General features: G+C 40.8%; 1 protein-coding gene across 5 annotated transcripts in view; it reads right to left on the minus strand.

Moving 5' to 3' along the window:
- Window positions 1–18,367, minus strand: part of MSH3 (mutS homolog 3) — a 224,735-nt gene that overhangs the window by 83,726 nt on the left and 122,642 nt on the right. For all 5 annotated transcript variants that reach the window (XR_003096101.1, XR_003096102.1, XM_025214756.1 and 2 more), the window contains 2 exons: window positions 12,498–12,685; window positions 3,578–3,746 (listed from right to left, as the gene is read on the minus strand). Coding sequence is in view for 3 of the 5 variants with exons in the window: in XM_025214756.1 (XP_025070541.1) it covers window positions 3,578–3,746; window positions 12,498–12,685 (357 nt within the window). In the remaining 2 variants the exon portion in view is untranslated. The remainder of the gene's footprint in view (window positions 1–3,577; window positions 3,747–12,497; window positions 12,686–18,367) is intronic.

An 18,367-nucleotide genomic window follows, 5' to 3' on the forward strand; every position in this document is an offset into this window, starting at 1 on the left:
GCACCAGCAGGGTGGGGAGGTGCTGAAGGGGGTTTTTAATTTTAATAATGGATTTGGGGGGTTTTGTCGGAGAATTTGCAATTTTTCATCAGAAAATTTGTGATTTTTTTTAATCGGAGAAAACCAGGATCCCTGCTTATGAGGAAGGCAGCTGTTTTCTCTGCCCCCCTTCCCCTCCCCAGTCACCCTTCCCTCCCCCACTCCTGCCTTGCTGAGTGGGCCAATGAACCAATGCATGCTAGCTCCTTCACAATGTGACCTGAAAAGATTTGTTCACAGCATTTTTCCAATTATGCCTTTTAAAGTTAGTCCACCACATGCCTCTCTGTACATCACACTGTTCTCTCCTCCCCAACCACCAGCTCCATAGCCCCATCATCTTTGTTACCCTTGCCCATTGTCTGCTCATATCAGTTAATTTCAATCTGTTCTTTCCACCTACCAGCCTAAATCAAGATGCCAGGTTCACATGATTTCTTCAAGTCATTTGCTTCAGCACTAGCCTTCCTTATTTTTTCCATCTGCTGTACCCATCTCCATAATAACCTGCACTCTTTCATACTGATATTCCTAACCAAGTGGCCATTCTCTGTTCCCTTTGTCACAACCCAATTAAATTGTGCCCATGCCACTGAGCAAGAGATACCATTCAAATCATCCTCATTTTGACGATTAAGGGTTAAAAGACTTCCCTGCCAAGAAATTCCTTGAAACAAAACGCTGGTGGTGTACTACAGATAATTGGACAGCTGAAATAAAATGCTAGGGGAAACTATATATAATTGGTCCAAAAATAAGCGTAAGCTCCTCACACGTAGCACACACGTAACAGGTAGAGAAACCTAACCCACTACCTTGTAACTTGAGGAGACAAAGAGCTGCCACCTGCCAAAAATTAAAGATTCCATATAACGGTTCACCATTGGATATTCCTGTAAAACACCTCTGCCTATAAATAGTTTAACGGTTTCCGCCCAAGGCGGAGAGCTCTGGGGATCTCACAGGAAACACCTGTGCTTGTCACCAGAGAATTGGGAAATTGATCAATTCCCAATCGATCACCCCGTCAGCGTAAAATATTGACGTAGAAAGTCTTGCAAGCGCGACCGTCCGTTTTCGGCGCCACGTCCATCATTATCTCGTCGTAACCTAACTGCGTGCGTGTACTCGACTCTGTAACCGAAGTTATATGCGTATACTCGACTCTGTAACCGAAGCTGTAACGGAACAAAGGCTCGCCTGCGTCGTCCATCACTATCTAGGCGACGTAAGTAAACAAACTCCTGTAACCTACACGCGTCTGTGCCTGGTTAATTCCACTCCATCCATCACTACCCTCCTGCCGAGCTCTAAATCTAAACACTCCGGTGTGTGAGTCAAGCAGCTGCCAGCGGCTGCTCTGATTCACAACACCCTTATCTCACCATACCTTGTGTTGCTGTCTCTGGAATGCCCAGCTCCCTGTCAACAAGGTCACAACCTAAACACCACCTCTTCAAATCTTGCTCCCTTCAACTCCTGTACAATACTAGATCCTCTGACACTGCCTTTGCATCTGCCCTTTCCTACACTAGCCTCTCCTCTTACACTACCTACCTTCTTCTCTCCTGTTGAAGTCACTCATCTGCCCTGCTTCCCTGTTTATTTTCTTTGATCTTCAGTTGTTCTTCTACACACATACTCCACAACTTCAACTTTCATGTTGACAATTTTTCCAACCCCCTCGGCTGCATATTTCCACATCTTTATTTCCTCATTACACTCAAAACTTTCACCACTAGAAAACTTTGTCATCAAACATTACTCTTCCTTCAATCCCTATTCCTGATCATCACCTTTCAGCACTACCTATCAGCCCACTCTTCACACTGGGTCAATTTGGCTTTTCCATGACTTCCAGTCCATTGACGTTGGTGATTCCTGTCTGCTCTTAAACCTCTCTTCTCTTCCTTCCACTGACTCTACTCCTCCTTTACTCTTTTTCTTAATCTCTCATGCCTCGTTGGCTTTTCCTGTATCAATATAAGCATGTGCTTGCCTCATCCTCTTCTGAATTTGACACTATTCACTCCAACTATTGCCCCATGACCTTCACTTTTTCTTCTCTACTTACATTAACACAATTTACATTTTGGTGTGAGATGCATCTTCTCCTGTCATCCTAGACAGTCTCTGATCCTGTTTCTAACTCTCATTCTCCACTAAAATTGCACTCAGTCTAGAAAGACTGTTCCCTAACCAAGGCTCAGCATCCTCCCTGTTCTGCCAAGCTGCCTTCAGCAGTTAGCCATATTCCTCCTCTTGAAATCTTGTCTTTTCTTGGCTCAATACAACTCTGTTCTATCCTTGTTCTTTTCTTACTTCTAATCACTCGCTCAGCATCTTTCAGAAGACCCACCTCATCCTTTCTACTTCAACTTTTGACAGGGATTCACAGAGTTCTATAACTGATCTCTTTTCTCTCTTCTCTCTCCATTTTAGCATTAATCTCACCCAAAAACATAAATTCAACTCCCACCTCCAACCTGATAACTCAAAAATCTATCTTGTTACTGCAAACCTGTCTCCTGTACAAGCTCAGATCTTACCCAGTGTCTCTTTCCTTCATATGTATAACTAGGCATCAGTTCAAACTGAATTTGGCTATAATACAGCCTTGCTCCCCTGCTCTGATGAGTCTATCATATCAGTTGCTAATACCCATTTGTTAAATTTTCAAAGTTGTGAGTTCTTCCATACTATCCCTCATACTTGGAAGGGGCTCCCACAAAGCTGCTTACTTATCCTCCTTTGCATACCTCTTTACACTCTTTAGCACGATGCTTACAAAACAGTTGACAATGCTAAGACAACCTGAAAACTGATAACACTGTCTAGGCCCAATGAACAATATTGTCTCTTTGTCTGTTTGTACACCCTGATAGTCTGTCCATGTCTATCTGCTGTCTCTTGTGTTAGACTGTAAACTCTCTAGTGCAGAGACACCTTTTTATTTTACACTTGTAGAACATCTGTTTATCACCTATCATAGTGGGTTCCTGGTGCACTGAATACAAGCACATGCACCTAGGTGCACCACCACAGGATGGGAGACGAGAGGGCCATATAAGTTTCAATCAGTTCTTCAAATATTACTGTCCTTTTCTGTACAAATCTCAGTGCTGCATTTCCTGATTCACTAAAAATATAGCAATCAGAAACATTCTTAAGACGAGGATTCTTAATGCAACCACATAATAGGCTTATACATGTAAAAATATAGCAAATGGAAGAAAAGTATTGTTGAAACAAACTAAAAAGCACTAAAAGTAATTTCCACCCACCCCTGAAAATCCCAAAAGTAACTGCAGGGACAGAAGATGAATATTCATAGTCAATAAAACAAAAAGTGGTGATACTTGAGTAATGCTATTCAAAAAATACAACATGACAAAACTGTGTACCAGCTGCACTCTTCTCTCAACTAGAACTATATCTATTTAATGCTATAGATTACTCAATCTTATATTAATTAAATGTGCATTAATTTAATGTACACTCATCCACAAAAGAAACATCCAGGTGATATATATTTTACCTCCTGTCCTGATACTGTAACATAATCTGCAGAAGCATTCTTTATTAATCTACGTATTTCTTGCAGATGTAACTGGATCTGGGACAGTACATCCTGGATCTCCTCCTTTCTCTTCCTGATGGTAGGAAAGTCTGTAAGGTCCTTGAACAATTGGGTTTTATCTCCAGTTCTAGTTATAGTATAAAAAGAGAGAGAGAGAGAGAGAGAGAGAGAGAGAAAGATGTTTATCCCATAATTGTAAAGTTTTGATACAAGTTTAGAATTGTTTTTATTTAACACAGACCCCTGTCTTTCTCCATTTATAATATAGCAAGACATTAACTTAACTTTTCTATTTGGTTGTTCATACATCAGAAAGACAACCATACAGGTCTTGTAAATTGGTTAGACGTTTATACTATAACATGCATACAAACAGTCACCAGGATGACTATTATGGAATCAAAATGCCTCCTTTACTCAGCTTGGGCCTAGCAGGGCAGGCTTTGGGAGCACAGGGGAGATGAACTCCATCCCTTTTTGCTTCATTACCTTACCTCAACAGCTACAATTACAAGGAAACCCTATTCATCCCCAGATTGGATCCTATCTATATTTTAGATTATGTGATTATGTCATGGCTGTGAAATTTGATATCTGAAGAGAAAAAGCCCAAGGCTGTTTATAAATGATAAAAGTTAAAGTAGCTTAAAAAAATCTGTTGTATCAATCCAACATCCTTTTCCATGAAAATGAAACTAGAACTAGAGCCAGCAGTCATGCAGATAACATTGAAATGAGCTCTGATTCCCAATTACATATGCATATTATATAAGATAAAGTAAAGTCAGCATTTTAAAATACAATACTAATTTTTAGAAACAATTTTTGTGCTGATTAGATCTGCTTCCATGGGAATGAGAAGAAAAAGACAGCTGCTAGCCAGCCACCGAGTGTGAAAACTGTCACTGCCATGCGCTAGCTGCCTACTGAAATCTAAAAGTACCAGTTTCCGAAAAAAAAAGCCAAAAAGCCAGCTGCAGATATATTAGACTTTCCAGAGTTCTGTATTTTGCATTACTTTTTAATGGGATTTTGTAAATGTACATATACACAGCATAATAAAAACAACACCCACACCCCAATGTTTATATGTATATACACATATACACATGTACATATACATGGTGAACTGTGAAAGGGATTTTATTGATGTATATATGAAATTGGTACAGAACTTTTAAGTGCATAACAAAAATGTTGCACTCTGGTGCATGCAAGTACTATCTGTTTATACTCTATTTTACAGAATTTCAAATTTTACACTTAATATTTTATCGATGACACTTTTTGCTTCTCTCCACCTACAATATCAAGTTGTCTAAGGCACCATGGACACAGTGACAAAAAAATAAGAACTAATTTTTAAAATTTCTAACTACACTAGCCTTTCCATCAATCAGGAATCATTAAGTCTGATGTTTCATAACCTGCCAGGATTGCCAACGTATCCACAGAAGCCTGTATTTATGCAGACAACATTGAAATGAGTCCTGATTTCCAATTACATAAATATGCATATTAGTTGTCCAATGAGACATGGAAAATATTTTTATCCATTGCAACAGCAGATATTGATAGTCCCATGTCTCGTACTAGTACATTTCTTAATTCCTGATAAGATGAAAAGATTTTATTTACAGAAAAGTTATTTTACTTTATTTATAATCTCTCTGAACAAAGAGACTTATTCTATAATTAACAGATGTGATACAAATGTAATACAAATATGATATAAATATACAACAAATAAATATATATGGTGTACTCATTTAAGCGTATAGCCCCAGAACTGAAAAAAATACTTATCAGAACATAGTGCAAATGATCAGTGCCCCTTAAGTGCCCAGCACTGTGATACTAACAGACTCAGAATTTACTAGAACTCCTAATTTTCAAAACCTCTAAAAGCAGTTCCAACAGTGCCTCGAACATGAGGAGAGCTAGTCAGTTTTGAACCTCCTACCAATACAACAGTGATAGGGCTCTACTTAGGCAGCATTGGTTACAACAGTACTAGCAGCTCTGAAACTGATTCACGGGTGCACCAATAAAGAGCTTCTTGGTAGATACTGATAGACGATTATTCACTAGGCATATCAGCCGATACCTCTTTATAGGTGCACAGCCAGACAGAGTAGAGAGCAGCTCCCTGAGGGTAAATCTGTGGAAAGGAAGGGGCACTGGTGGAGGGTGGGGGCAATAGAAGTCGTAATGGTGAGGGAGGGAGTGGGGCAGAGGCAAGGCGTGCTGCCAGCCAAGGCAGTGAATGAGACCCAGGGCCAGGGCAGGGAGCAGGACAGAGCCACAGGTGGTTCATCCAGGGGATCAGCATCCCAGCACTTAAAAAAGGCAGCTGGGGTGTTTGAACTAAAGCTTGTCAAATGAGCCTTAGTTCAAGTGCTGTCGCCACCATCTGTAAGTGCAGGGATGCAGAACCAAGCAGGGCACGGGTGGAGGCAAGCTGCCCACTGTGGACTCGAGGCTCTCCACCCTGCTGCCTTTCCCCGAGGAGCCACATACTGGCCGCACATCCCGTGTAGCTCCCGGGGCAAAGGCAGCAGGGTAGAAAGCCCCGAGCCCACAGTGGGCAGCCTGCCTCAGCCCCCAGCCCAGCGCGGGGGGGGGGGGGGGGAAGGCACATGCCCCCTCCATTCCTTCCCTGGGGGTGTGCGCAGAAGCAGGGAGCTGCCCCCCTCCCCCCTTGAATGAGCCATCTGCAGCTCTGTCCTGCTCCTTACCCTGGCCCCAGGTCCCATTCACTGCCCTGGCTAGCCAGCACCCTCAGCCCCACTCCCTCCCTCACCATGGGAGGTCTCAATCTGCCCCTGCACATGTCCCTTCCCTCCCCCATGCCGCCTTTCCTCCTCAGACTTACCTGCAGGGCACTACTCTCCAACCTGCCCAGCTGCATTCCTGGCCACATGCATGCTGCAGTGTCCAGGGGCCCTGGCCAGAAGGCATATTATATTTATTGGTGACATTATCGGTTATACCAGCCAAAAAAACCCGATAGCCAATAACGTTAATTTTACTTTAATTGATGTCAATCTGATATGGCACTGATATATTGGTGCACCTCTACTTCTAATAGCCATTCTTCAACCTTCGCTGTTTCTGACAATATTAAAAAGAGTACAGTTACGTTACTAGGTAGACAGTAGGGTTGAAATGCACTATGTACATAAAGGTTAGATACAGACATTGCATTTTTACCAATGTAAGTGGGCAGAAACCAGTCTATACCTGTAACAGAACAGAGTATGGCACACAGATTGAAAATGGCAAAACCCAATCTAAGATTTGTCCCCCACCTTCCCCCGCCAAAGGGTAAACTTGTGTTCTGTTCACTACTGATCTAAACGACATGGTTTACAGATAACCATATAACTTAGATCGATTCCCCATCAGGCTTTTAGAATGCCTTTACCTAGGCATAGTGGTAAAAGCACTAAACCAATATACAGATAACCAGAGGGTTTTTTTTTTTTTACAATTTGAGATGGGCATAATCTAATGTGGTTAAGAGAACTATGCACTTCTCTAGTATGCATACAAGTGAAGTGTGCTGTATACTTTTACGACATTTGCAAAGCACCTCAAAACAAATTAAGTAAGGTTGGCAGAATCATCCATATTTTACTACTAAGGAAATACTACTAAAGTTTATGTAAAATTTGGCCAAGACCACACAGTAAATTTTGTAAGGAGCCAGATACACAGCCTGGAAGACACCCAGTTATATGTTCAGTAATTCTGAATCAGGGCACTGTTAGATCCTTTTAAGGGTGCTGTGGGGTGCTAGGCAAAATTAGCAAACACCTACAAATGAGTCATAATATAAAATGTAAAGATTTCAAATAGGAAGCTGTAGGTTCAAAAATGTTCTGCCCTGTTGTGGTCTTTCTAAATTCTTTACCACTGAAGATCTGCTCTATTATTTTTCTGTAGTTAAAAACTGAGTGAAAGCTAACATTTTCAGAGGGATGCCTTGAATCTAATTGAAGGGTTATCTTCAGTCTAAAAGGGTGAAAACCACTGGTCTATTTAATATATACAGAATCATAGAAAAACAGGGCTGGAAGGGACCTCCAGAGGTCATCCAAGCCAACCCTTCTATTCAAGGCAGGATCACCCCTATTTAAATCTTTCCAATCAAGTGTTTGCCTAACCAGCAACCAGCCTAAAAATTGTCAAGAGTGGAGATTCCACAACCTCTTTAAGTAATGTTCCAATGCTTAACTAGCCTCCTACTTATAGCATGGTCATATGTTCAACACTAAACTAAAGCTGGACATTATTAAGGCTGCAAAGTCAAGAATCAAAAAGCAAAGGAACCTGCAACTGTAATTGACCTCCTTGTGCCCCTAACATTATAGCCACATGGGTATGCTATATTGCTCTGCATCAGCTGCCTCCTAGCCCAGAAGCTGAATCATCCCATTTGTGTTTGTCTGAAGGAGCACTGCAAAGATAAACTGTCAGCCTGCCCCTAAGCTAATTTGCCCCCAGCTACCATGCCATGCAGATGCAATGTCACTTCCAGTTTAGGAGGTAGCATGGAGTGCTTTTGGGTGCTCTGGCTCGGCAAGATCACTTTACTATGTAGACAAAAGCCTGTGAGAAAGTCTTTAATGATTATATGATTTCATAAAATGTTTTAGACATCTGCTGCCTTTGATCTTGCCCCTGTTACTGCTGCATAGATCATGTTCCTAAACACTGTCACTCCCAGGCTCCTAAGACTCTTCCCTCATGAGCTCCTGGCCTTGCTCCCTCCTGCCCTGCACTGATTCTGAAGAACAGAAGATGTAAGGAGACAGTCTTCTAGCATCTGCCTCCCTTCTCCATGCTGGAGCCAGAAGGGAGGGATATAGAGACAACAGGAGAAAGATCTTCTCTGATTGCAGTATTTGTGTCTGATAGGAAAAACTTCAGAGACAAATCCTCCTTAACTCCTTGCAAGCTCAACTGCTCTATAGGGATGATGTATAACAATCCAGTCATTACATAGAAGTTGTGAGACTATACAACCTGCTCAGCACAGATGGGATCTTCAGAGAATATAGCTCCAAACTCCAATGAGTCCCTACTGAGCATTCACAAACTGAGATTTTTCAAAGGCTTATAAGGTTTATGAGGTTACAGAGATTTTGGATAGTTGACATGACTGCAGTTCTTTCATGGATGGGTATAACTTGTTCAGAAAGAATAGCTGGGGGTGGGGAAAGGAGGAGGTGTTGCCTCATATATAAGAGATGTACGTGTGTTTTGAGCTGCAGTATGAAGTGGAAAGTAGGCTTGTTGCAAGCCTCTGGGTAAAGGTCAGAGGGAAAAAAGTAGTAGGGGCATGTCATGGTAGGTGCCTGCTATATGCCATCAAACCAGGAGGAGGAAGTGGATCAGGCCTTCCTTAGAAAATTGGTGGAAGTTTCCAGATCACAGGACCTGGTTCACTAGAGTTTAATTATCAGGACATCAGTTAAGACAGAAATACAGAAGTATTTGAACTTTTTGACACAGATGGCAGAGAGGCCAAATAAGAGGAAGCTCTTCTTGACTTACTGCTCACAAAAGGAAGGAACTGGTTGAGAATGTGAGGTGGTGAAACTTGGATGACAGCAACCACTAAAATGGTAGAATTCAAAACCCTAAAGTAAGGAAGGAGACCAGCAGAATAAAGACAGTGGACTTCAGGAAAGCAGACTTTAGCAAACTCAGGGAACTGGTGGGCAGGATTCCCTAGTAAGTCTGAGAGGAAAAGGAGTCCCAAAGAGCTGTAATTTAAGGAGACCCTATACCTAGTACTTCAAGAAGCAGAACGCTTTCAAGGGGGCAATTGTGTGACAAACTTCTGCCTGCACCAAAAAAGGAATCCTACAGGAAGTGGAAGCTTAGTTATATCACTATGGAAGTATATAAGAGTATTGCACAGGCATGCAGGGAGAAAATTAGGAAAGTCAAGGCACAGTGAGTTGCAGCTAGTAAGAGATGCATCAGGCAATGAAATGGGATTCTACAAGTATGTCAAAAGAAAGAGGAAAAACAGAGAATAAGTCTTGTTTGGAATCCAGAAAGCAATCTAGTTACAGATGATTTAGTGAAATGTGATGTATTTACTCAAATACAAGGCAGGGTTCCCCCCACCCATCAGCATGGGGGGGAGGGGGAGAAGTCCCTCATCCTACATTTGCTTACAAGAAGACTGCATTAAACACACTGTCCATCTTTGAACTGCTGCAAACAGCAGCATGTGCTCAGTAATGGAAACAAACTCTGACATTGATTAAATGCTGCCCACACTCAGCATGACTATAAAGTAGATGGCCCATATTGGGCAAACGTGCATGGGAGCCTATCACAAGGCTATGTTAATGCAACCCATCTGACTAAGGTATATGGTAGTGCCCACTGAGTGCAGCCCCCTTCAGCACCAACTCTTTTTCAAGTACCATGGTGAGCCGTTACACTGCATACAATTTGACTTCCTCTTCACTCCCACTGTTGAGCTGTATTTTTCTTTCCCTTTTCAAATGATTCCCGTTTCTTTGCCAGCCTTAAATGTCTGGCAAATATCACCAAAGAGGACCCCAAACAGTTCATCCAGAATCCCTCTGTCACCCCCCCACTCTCTGCCTGGCACATATAATTAATGTGGCCCTGTCCTCCATGAGATGGACCCAGACCAGGCTGCCCTATGCCTCATCTGCATATCAATTTTTGGAGGATCCCAGGACTCATGACAAGAACACCCAAGTTTCAGTCATGAGTGGGAGCTAATAAACACATGGAGCCTTTGGGAGAGGGTGTGGGGGTTATCTGGAGTACACACACACATACTAAGAAGTGTATGAACAACCATATAGGTAATTTCAAAGCCTCTGGCTCTGAAGAACTTGCAGAGGTTGGGTGAGGTTCTTGATGACTGGAAAAGAGCAAATATATAGGATCCATGAAATTACAGGCCTGTCAGGAGCTCAATAACCTAGAAAGGTTATGGAGCAGGTCCCTTAAGAAATCTATTGTGAAGCACCTGGAGGAGAACAACGTAATCAGGAATAGCCAGCATGGATTCACCAAGAGCAGTTATGACGGACCAACCTGATTTCCTTCTATGAAAAAGGTGACAGGCTCTGCGGACACGGGGGGAGAGCAGTGGACGAATATATACCCTGACTTTAGCAAGGATGTTGACAGTGTCACAACATTCTCATTAATAAGCTAAGGAAATACAGACTAGATGAAAATATTATAAAATGGATACATAACTGGCTGGATTATCATGCTCAAGAAGTAGTCATCAATAGATCAATGTCTAGTTGGGAGGAAGTATCACATGGGGCACTCCAGGAGTCTGTCCTGAGTCCAGTATTGTGTAACATCATCATTAATGATATGCACAATGGGATTGGGCGCGCACAGGAAATTTGTGGACACCAAGTTGGCTGGCGTCACAGACCACCAAGACACCAAGTTGGCTGGAGTTGCAGACACTCTGGAGGGTAGGGGTGGGATCCAAAACAGCCTGGACAGACTAGAGAAATGGTCCACAATCAATCAGATGAGATTCAACAAGGACAAATGCAAAGTCCTACACTTGGGATGGAATAACTGCATGCATAAATACAAACTGGGGATTGACTGGCTAAAATGCAGTAATATAGATAAAGCCCTGGGGGTTACAGTAGACCATAAACTGAATATGAGCCAGCAGCGTGCTCTGGTTGCAAAAACAGCAGCATACTAGGATGTATTAACAGGAGTGTCACTTGGAAATCAAGAAAAATGATTTTTAAGTGACACTACTGCTTTATTTGGCACTGGTGAGGTTTCCTCACCTGGAGTAGTACCCAGGTTGGGGCCTCATACTTCAAGGAGGATGTAGATAGTTTGAAAATAGTCCAGTGCAGAGCAGGGGCTGGGAGGCTAGACTTATGAGGAAAGGTTGAAAGAACTAAGGTTATTTAGTCCAGAGAGAAGACTAAGGACGGATTTGGTGACTATCTTCAAATACCTGAAGGGATTACAGCAGGGGTGGGCAGTTATTTTGGGTGGAGGGCCGTTTACTGAGTTTTGGCAAGCCATTGAGGGCCACATGACAGGCAGCCAGGGGCAGATAAATATTAATTTTCCAAATTTTTAGGGGCCCTGTGGGCCAGCTAGAATAGCCTAGAGGGCCGCATCCAGCCCGCAGGCCGCATTTTGCCTACCCCTGGATTACAGAGCGGATGGAGATGGGTTTTTCCTTTGTGGCCACAGGGTACAGAAGTATGAGCAATGGCTTCAAGATGCAGCGGAGGAAATTTACATTAGAGCTTAGGAGGAACTTTCTGACTATGAGGGTGGTCAAGCAGTGGAACAGGATACCTAAACAAGCTGTGTAATCTCAGCCGTGAAATTTTCAAAACCGGATTAGATAAACACTTTGCTGAGGTGGTTCAGTCAGGGATGATCCTGCTTTAGGCAGGGGGCTATACCGGATGACCTCATAAGGTACCTTCCAGCCCTACTTTCCTATAATCCTAAAATGGCCAAACTTTATTAAATTTTCAGGGTAATAGTAAAAAGACAACTTTGGCATCAGGGCAACCTATTTGGAAATTTCAAATCCCTATTCTAAAGCATGAAGCTTCTCAACAAAGATGTAAAAATTAACATGGACAAATTAACATTATCAGAAACAGCTGAACGGTTTTGGTGAAAATTCTAGACTGCATTTCAGCCAAATTATAAGACACTAAAAAGATAATTTTATAGGGAAACTGTGAGGAAATCTTAACTACACACAGATCTGCCAATGTAATATAATGTATTACATCAAGGAGGAATATTCAGTCCGAGACACTAACAAGCAAGAAAGCCTTTTTTTTTTTTTACTTACTTGGCTGCTTCTTCATTAAGGATCTTTAAATATTTTTTCATTGGGTGGAGCAGTTCAGGGATTTCCAACAGGGCATTCTGCAGTAAGGGAGCTTTCACATGGGAGCGTATGGCTGGAACCAGTGCTTCAATTTCTGCCTCTACACGAGACAGAGTGCTGACTATCAAGAAGAACTCTTGGGTAGAACACTGGAAGTGGAAAAAGTTTCAGTGTAAACCAGTGGTCCTCAATCTTGGTATGGAAATGCCCAGCTACACTTCTAGGCCATAGGAAAGGGTAAATAAAAAAGTACATGCATCAACTAAAGCAAGGAGGGGCAGGGAAGGGGAAACCGAGTCCCTACACCAAGTGTGGGCTGGCCTATTCATGTCAGACAGACTCTAGGCTGAAAGAAAACATTGACAGATGATGAATATAGCCTGAAATCATATGTTCTGAGACATGTCAGCTGTTCCACTCATCTCAATGGATATTCTCATTCTCCCTCCCCAACATAAGCTCTATGATCCTGTGTCATGCATTGACCATGCCTGTTCACGATCTCTCCTCCCTGTTTCAGCACTTGTCTGGTGTTTTCAACATCCATCCCAGAGAGCCAGGACTTCCCATTTGCCAACACACATGAGTGGGGGAGAAAGAACAGCAACAGTGAATAGGTCTCAGAGATTCCAGATCTAGATAAAAGCAACTCCCCCATTAATCCTACCAATCTTATGCCACCCTCCCAGAGCCCCCCTCCTCCTAAACCTAATCCACCCTATCACCCATTTAACATTCATTCCTATTTATCTGTTCCCCTACAACATCTTCTTTCTACTGTCACAAAACTTTCTCCCCTAGTCTCCCAATGCCCATGTACTCAGATTCCAAACCCCCACATTCTCTACCTCTGCACCAAAGTTATAAGACTATTAACATATTATGAGATCCATATTTGAGGACGTGTGTATCAGGAACTCCTTAACATTTAACTGCATTTACTCTACAGTTAAGGATTCATAACTACATTATCTTAACCGACTTTCACCTTCTGGCAGACTGTTCACCCACACTCCCTCCCTGTCTCTCCCGTGTTGAGGCAACTAAGTGAAATGCTCCAAAATAGCACCTCATTTAAAGAGGTACTATTTTAGAGTGCTTCAGCTACTTTTGGAACATTTCAAAGGGTGTGTACATTGTTATAGCTGTCCATATACTTAGTAGGAACTAATGTTGTCACTATAATGTACTATGGCAAATGATGATGAAGAAGTGAGTGTCACTACACTCATATGTCAGAAGCATGAGGGCCAGAAAGCCAACAACAGGCAGAATGGTCAACGTCAATAAGACCTTGGGTGTCCAAAGGAGGGCTGTAAGGGCATTTATGGGTGATGTAGTTGTTTGTCTGAATCTGATCCCTACAGCTGCAGCCAGTGTCACTGGAAAGGCCCCAAGAGTGCATGCTCGCCTTAAAACTATGGCAAATAAACACATGCAAAATAAAAACCTGTAACTCGCTACCTGAAATTTGCTGTTATGTTAGTAAGAAAATGGAAGTTTTTGTATAGATTATTTCCAAAGAGAGATGGTAGTCTCTTGGATCTCTTCAAGGTACCTGATGGTATGGTTTGATACCTGTGAACATATCTTGCCACCAGACAAAGCCCCTGACCAAAAAAAATGATATAGCAATGAGACTGATTCAGAAGGACAGATAATACAATTTACATTTTGAGAACTTTTTGAAACAATGAGGTGATTGTTCTTTCAGATTCATAAGACTAGATGCATCTACATGAGATGCCTTAATGCGTTTTGGACTGTTCTACTGCGCATTAGTGCAACACAGCAAAAACTATGCTAATGTGCAGTAGAATCAGTCAATTGGGCATTAAGCATCACAAAAAAAGTTTGCCTTTGCTACTGCACATTAGTGCAGCTACTGCGCCTTTATCTAGGACCTCATATTAGAGGTACTAAACTTAACATGCAATAGCAAAGGCACATTAATGAAATGTGTAGATATACCCACTTACAGGGAGAAAGCACCTATTATCATCTTCCTGCCATTACTGGATTGATGGTATATTTTCTGTTTTTGTCCAGTATTTACCTCCTTAACATCCTAAAAAATGCTGTTTTTACAATTTCCCTTAACTTAGTTTAATCCATACCACCTTAACTTTATTGTATGGAAGTTCTGTCTGATGTTCGACCTCAATTTTCGTTTTTTAAACTAACCCCAAAGCTTCTAGCTTCTTTTGTATAAGACTAGGCAATTCCTTTGCTTCCTTTCTGTTAGCATCCCACAAATATATATGTAAACATTAGGCTTTCCTTTAATCATCATTTTAACCAAACTATAATCTTTTAATCTTTCCTTGTAAATCTGTCTACCCAGCCTCCTAAAAACCCCTGCATTTGCTGCAGTTTATCAACATCTTCCTGATAACATGTTACTTTCTTACTCCATCCTATCAAGGGACTGACCACAAAATAGGACTAAACAGACAGACTAAACAAATAATAAATTTATGCATGGAACCATACATAAAGGATCCCTAATGACTCATTAATACACAACTAGGTAAAGCAACTATGCCTTCATAGTACCTTCATAGCACAGACAACATTTGATGAGGCAAGCCCTTTGCTTAGAACGTTTATGCTATACGGCTCTGATTTAGTCTACAAAGGTGCAAATTTACCCTGCCTTCTTCATATTATTTGTCACCTTCTACACAGAAACAACAGGAAAACAAAGCCCCGAGCCCACAAACATGAGCAAATATGTACCATAGTGGCTGCCTCTGTGGAACATTATTGTTTTAAAGAAAGGAGAGACTGGTATTGAAGAGAAAATCAGAAGTTCATGAATCTAAAGCACTGCTACAAAGGAGATGCCATAAAACACTACATGAGCGTGCAAATGAGATGCATTCTTGGGTGCCTAACACCCCAAAAACGTTCAGGTTAAAATAACTCTGACCTGGAATATGACAGCAAATACCAATACCAGCAAGAATCCCCTGGGACTGTTTTGTTTTTGGGGTTTTTTTTGGAGAACAGGCAGAACTACTTCCAGTTCCAGTCCTAGCAAGTGCTGGGCTACCACAGATATCTCTGGGCAGCACTACCCTGCACCCCACAGAAAAGTATCCTAGAAATTATTTTACTGTTAATAAATTTCTAAAGAAACCAGTTTCAAATAAGGAGAATTACTTAGCAAACACTCCTTACTTAACTATTAAGATGAGTAGGGCTTCCTCTAATTTGACTTTAATAGCAATGCAAGAATTTAAAGTTAAAATGATTAATTAAGCAAAGTAATAATTTGGATCAGAAATGCTAATGTAACTCTGAAAAACTGGGCTCCATGTAAATGGGATCAGATCATTTTAAGTTTTCAACAGACTTTTCCAATAAAAATTACTACTTACGTTTAACACTTTGAAAAACAGTAAAAAATACTTTACATGAAAAAGGATCGATGGTTATTTACCTGGTAGACATCCCCCTAAGATTATTCTATGCTGTTTTTTAAACTAATTTTAAAATATCTTTAGTAATAACTGTAAGCCCGTCAACTATAAAAAATATCAGTGGCGACACATAGAGGGTGCACGTGCAGCCCCTGAGAGTGCTGGTGCACCCCCTGACAGGCCACACTCCTCACTTAGGCGATGGGCAAGGGGGGCAGACAGGACCCCCGCCCCAGGTCAGCTAGATTGGCTACAGGAGGACCCTCCCCCCGGGTCACTGGTCACTGCCGGCACCAGCCACCCATGAAAAATATTCATAACTTACAGCAGTTGTAAGAACTGGTTTCAACCCGGCAGCCTCTCAGCAAGTACTGAAAATTGTTTTGCTGTCATCATAGAAAAAGAATGGAACATCTTTGGTGATATGCAATGTCTAGTGCTCTTTCTAGGACAGCACTGAGACTAGCTTGTCCTCATTTACACCAGTAACCAAACTGTTTTCAACAAATCTAAAAGGGGTCAGGGACACCCCTGTCATCTAAAGGTTATTGTCTTAGGGAATAGCTTTTAAAAGGAAAAATAGGGTGTCAGAAAGGCAGCATGCATGTGTAATATCAGCCCTATTAAATACTAATTATTACCTTGAGGTCTCCTAATGAGGCATGCTATTCTTGGTTTAGGAAAATATTAAGTATTTCTTTTTAAGGCCACTTTGTTCATTTTTCCTGGATTTATGCTAATTGATCTAAAATTGAACCATTTATTTAAATCTGCATTTAATATTGATGAACTAAAAATATCTTTGATGAAAATTCAGTTTTAAAAGTGTACTAACACGTCTTTTTCAGTTACTGGTAATTCACCATGAGAAGACAAAAAAATTAAGATAGCCTTCAAGTCAAGTCAACAATTTACTGGGATTTAGGAAGATTTATTTAAATAGCCATCTTGTATATGGACAGATTCTAATCTTATTAGAATACTGACTCATGTGACTTTAATGTAAGAGACTGTTTAGAAACATACATTTTATTTTTCCCTGACAAATGCTTTTTTGAAGTACCTCTCCTGCTTTTTCTTATCACATTGCTTTTAAGTGACTACATTTCCTTGCATTTTAATAAAAAAAGATATGAAATCAGGAAACAAATGAGATGAGGCATATTTAGATTTTTTTTCTTTTTAATCTATCTTTAATTGGTAATATATCACTGCTTTGTATTTTGACAATTATAGTAAAAGGCAGGTGTGTATATGTTTAGAAAAAAAATATTCTCGTTACTTATTTTGCAGAATTTTATTTGGTAAGTTGTTCCTGGCTTTCTTTTATGGGCCAATATGTACTATAAATGCCTGAACATTTCCTCAACTAATAAACTAAAATTTTTCACAAAAATAACTTTAGGCCACTGGGGCATTTTATTGAAATTAATATAAAAGTGCAGTTCTCTTTTTATATAAGGTTATGAAACCAAATGCATTTTCACATGCATGCACTGTACTTTTTTATGTTCTTAATAGGTATGCTTCTATAATCTTATTACCTTTTATCACCAATTTTTGAAACAGAGTACACCTAAAGTAACTGGTACAAGGTAAATAACAGAGGAAATAAAAAGGATTTTGTGTTCTAAAATACAAATTCTTGTTCAGGAACTTTTGATTGGTTTCAAGAACTCTTTAGATATACCAAAAATGTGAGAAAATTGTCTCAATACAGAGAATACAAGATACTGTTTATCCTCTTTGATAAGTGCAGTTGTCACAAACTTCAGCACATTTATAAGGGACTGAGAGTTAATTTGATTCAGAAACAGATAGGTTTAAACCAGATCTTTCTGGTGAATTAGAAGCTTCTATAATACAACAATCAATCCTGAAAAAAGAAGTGCTTAAATACTCCTGTGATTTCGGCTCAATTACATGAAGTGTTTGTGGGGGAAAGGAAAAGGTGGTTATTTTATTTATTTTGTGCAGATATTTTTGCCAACAAACTACTTCAGAATAACCATTGAAAAATAATTGCATCCCCATTTTCAGGTTTCATTTACTTCCCTCTGATTCAAAGTACGCACATGGCATTCTTTTCAAAATAAGCATCCAGCATTCTGGACATGTATCGCATGGTAAATCTCTCTTGCTTCTTGGACCTATGTATCCTCTTCTTGAGGTATATGTCAGAATACCTACACTAAAAGAAAATGAAATTCTGGGAACTGTGTTAAAAAATATTCCCATGATTCATCTGTCCTTCATAAGCCAGTACCACTTTCATTCATTGTACTGTATGATCCTCATTAAGATTGGTGACGCGTAGGGTGCACATGGGTACACGTGCACCCCCTGAGCATGGCAGTGCACCCCCTGCGAAAAAGCGCTGGCGACATTGTCACCATTCACCCCCCC

This window comes from Alligator sinensis, unplaced genomic scaffold (genome assembly GCF_000455745.1).
Source record: "Alligator sinensis unplaced genomic scaffold, ASM45574v1 scaffold541_1, whole genome shotgun sequence".
Classification (NCBI taxonomy): domain Eukaryota; kingdom Metazoa; phylum Chordata; order Crocodylia; family Alligatoridae; genus Alligator; species Alligator sinensis.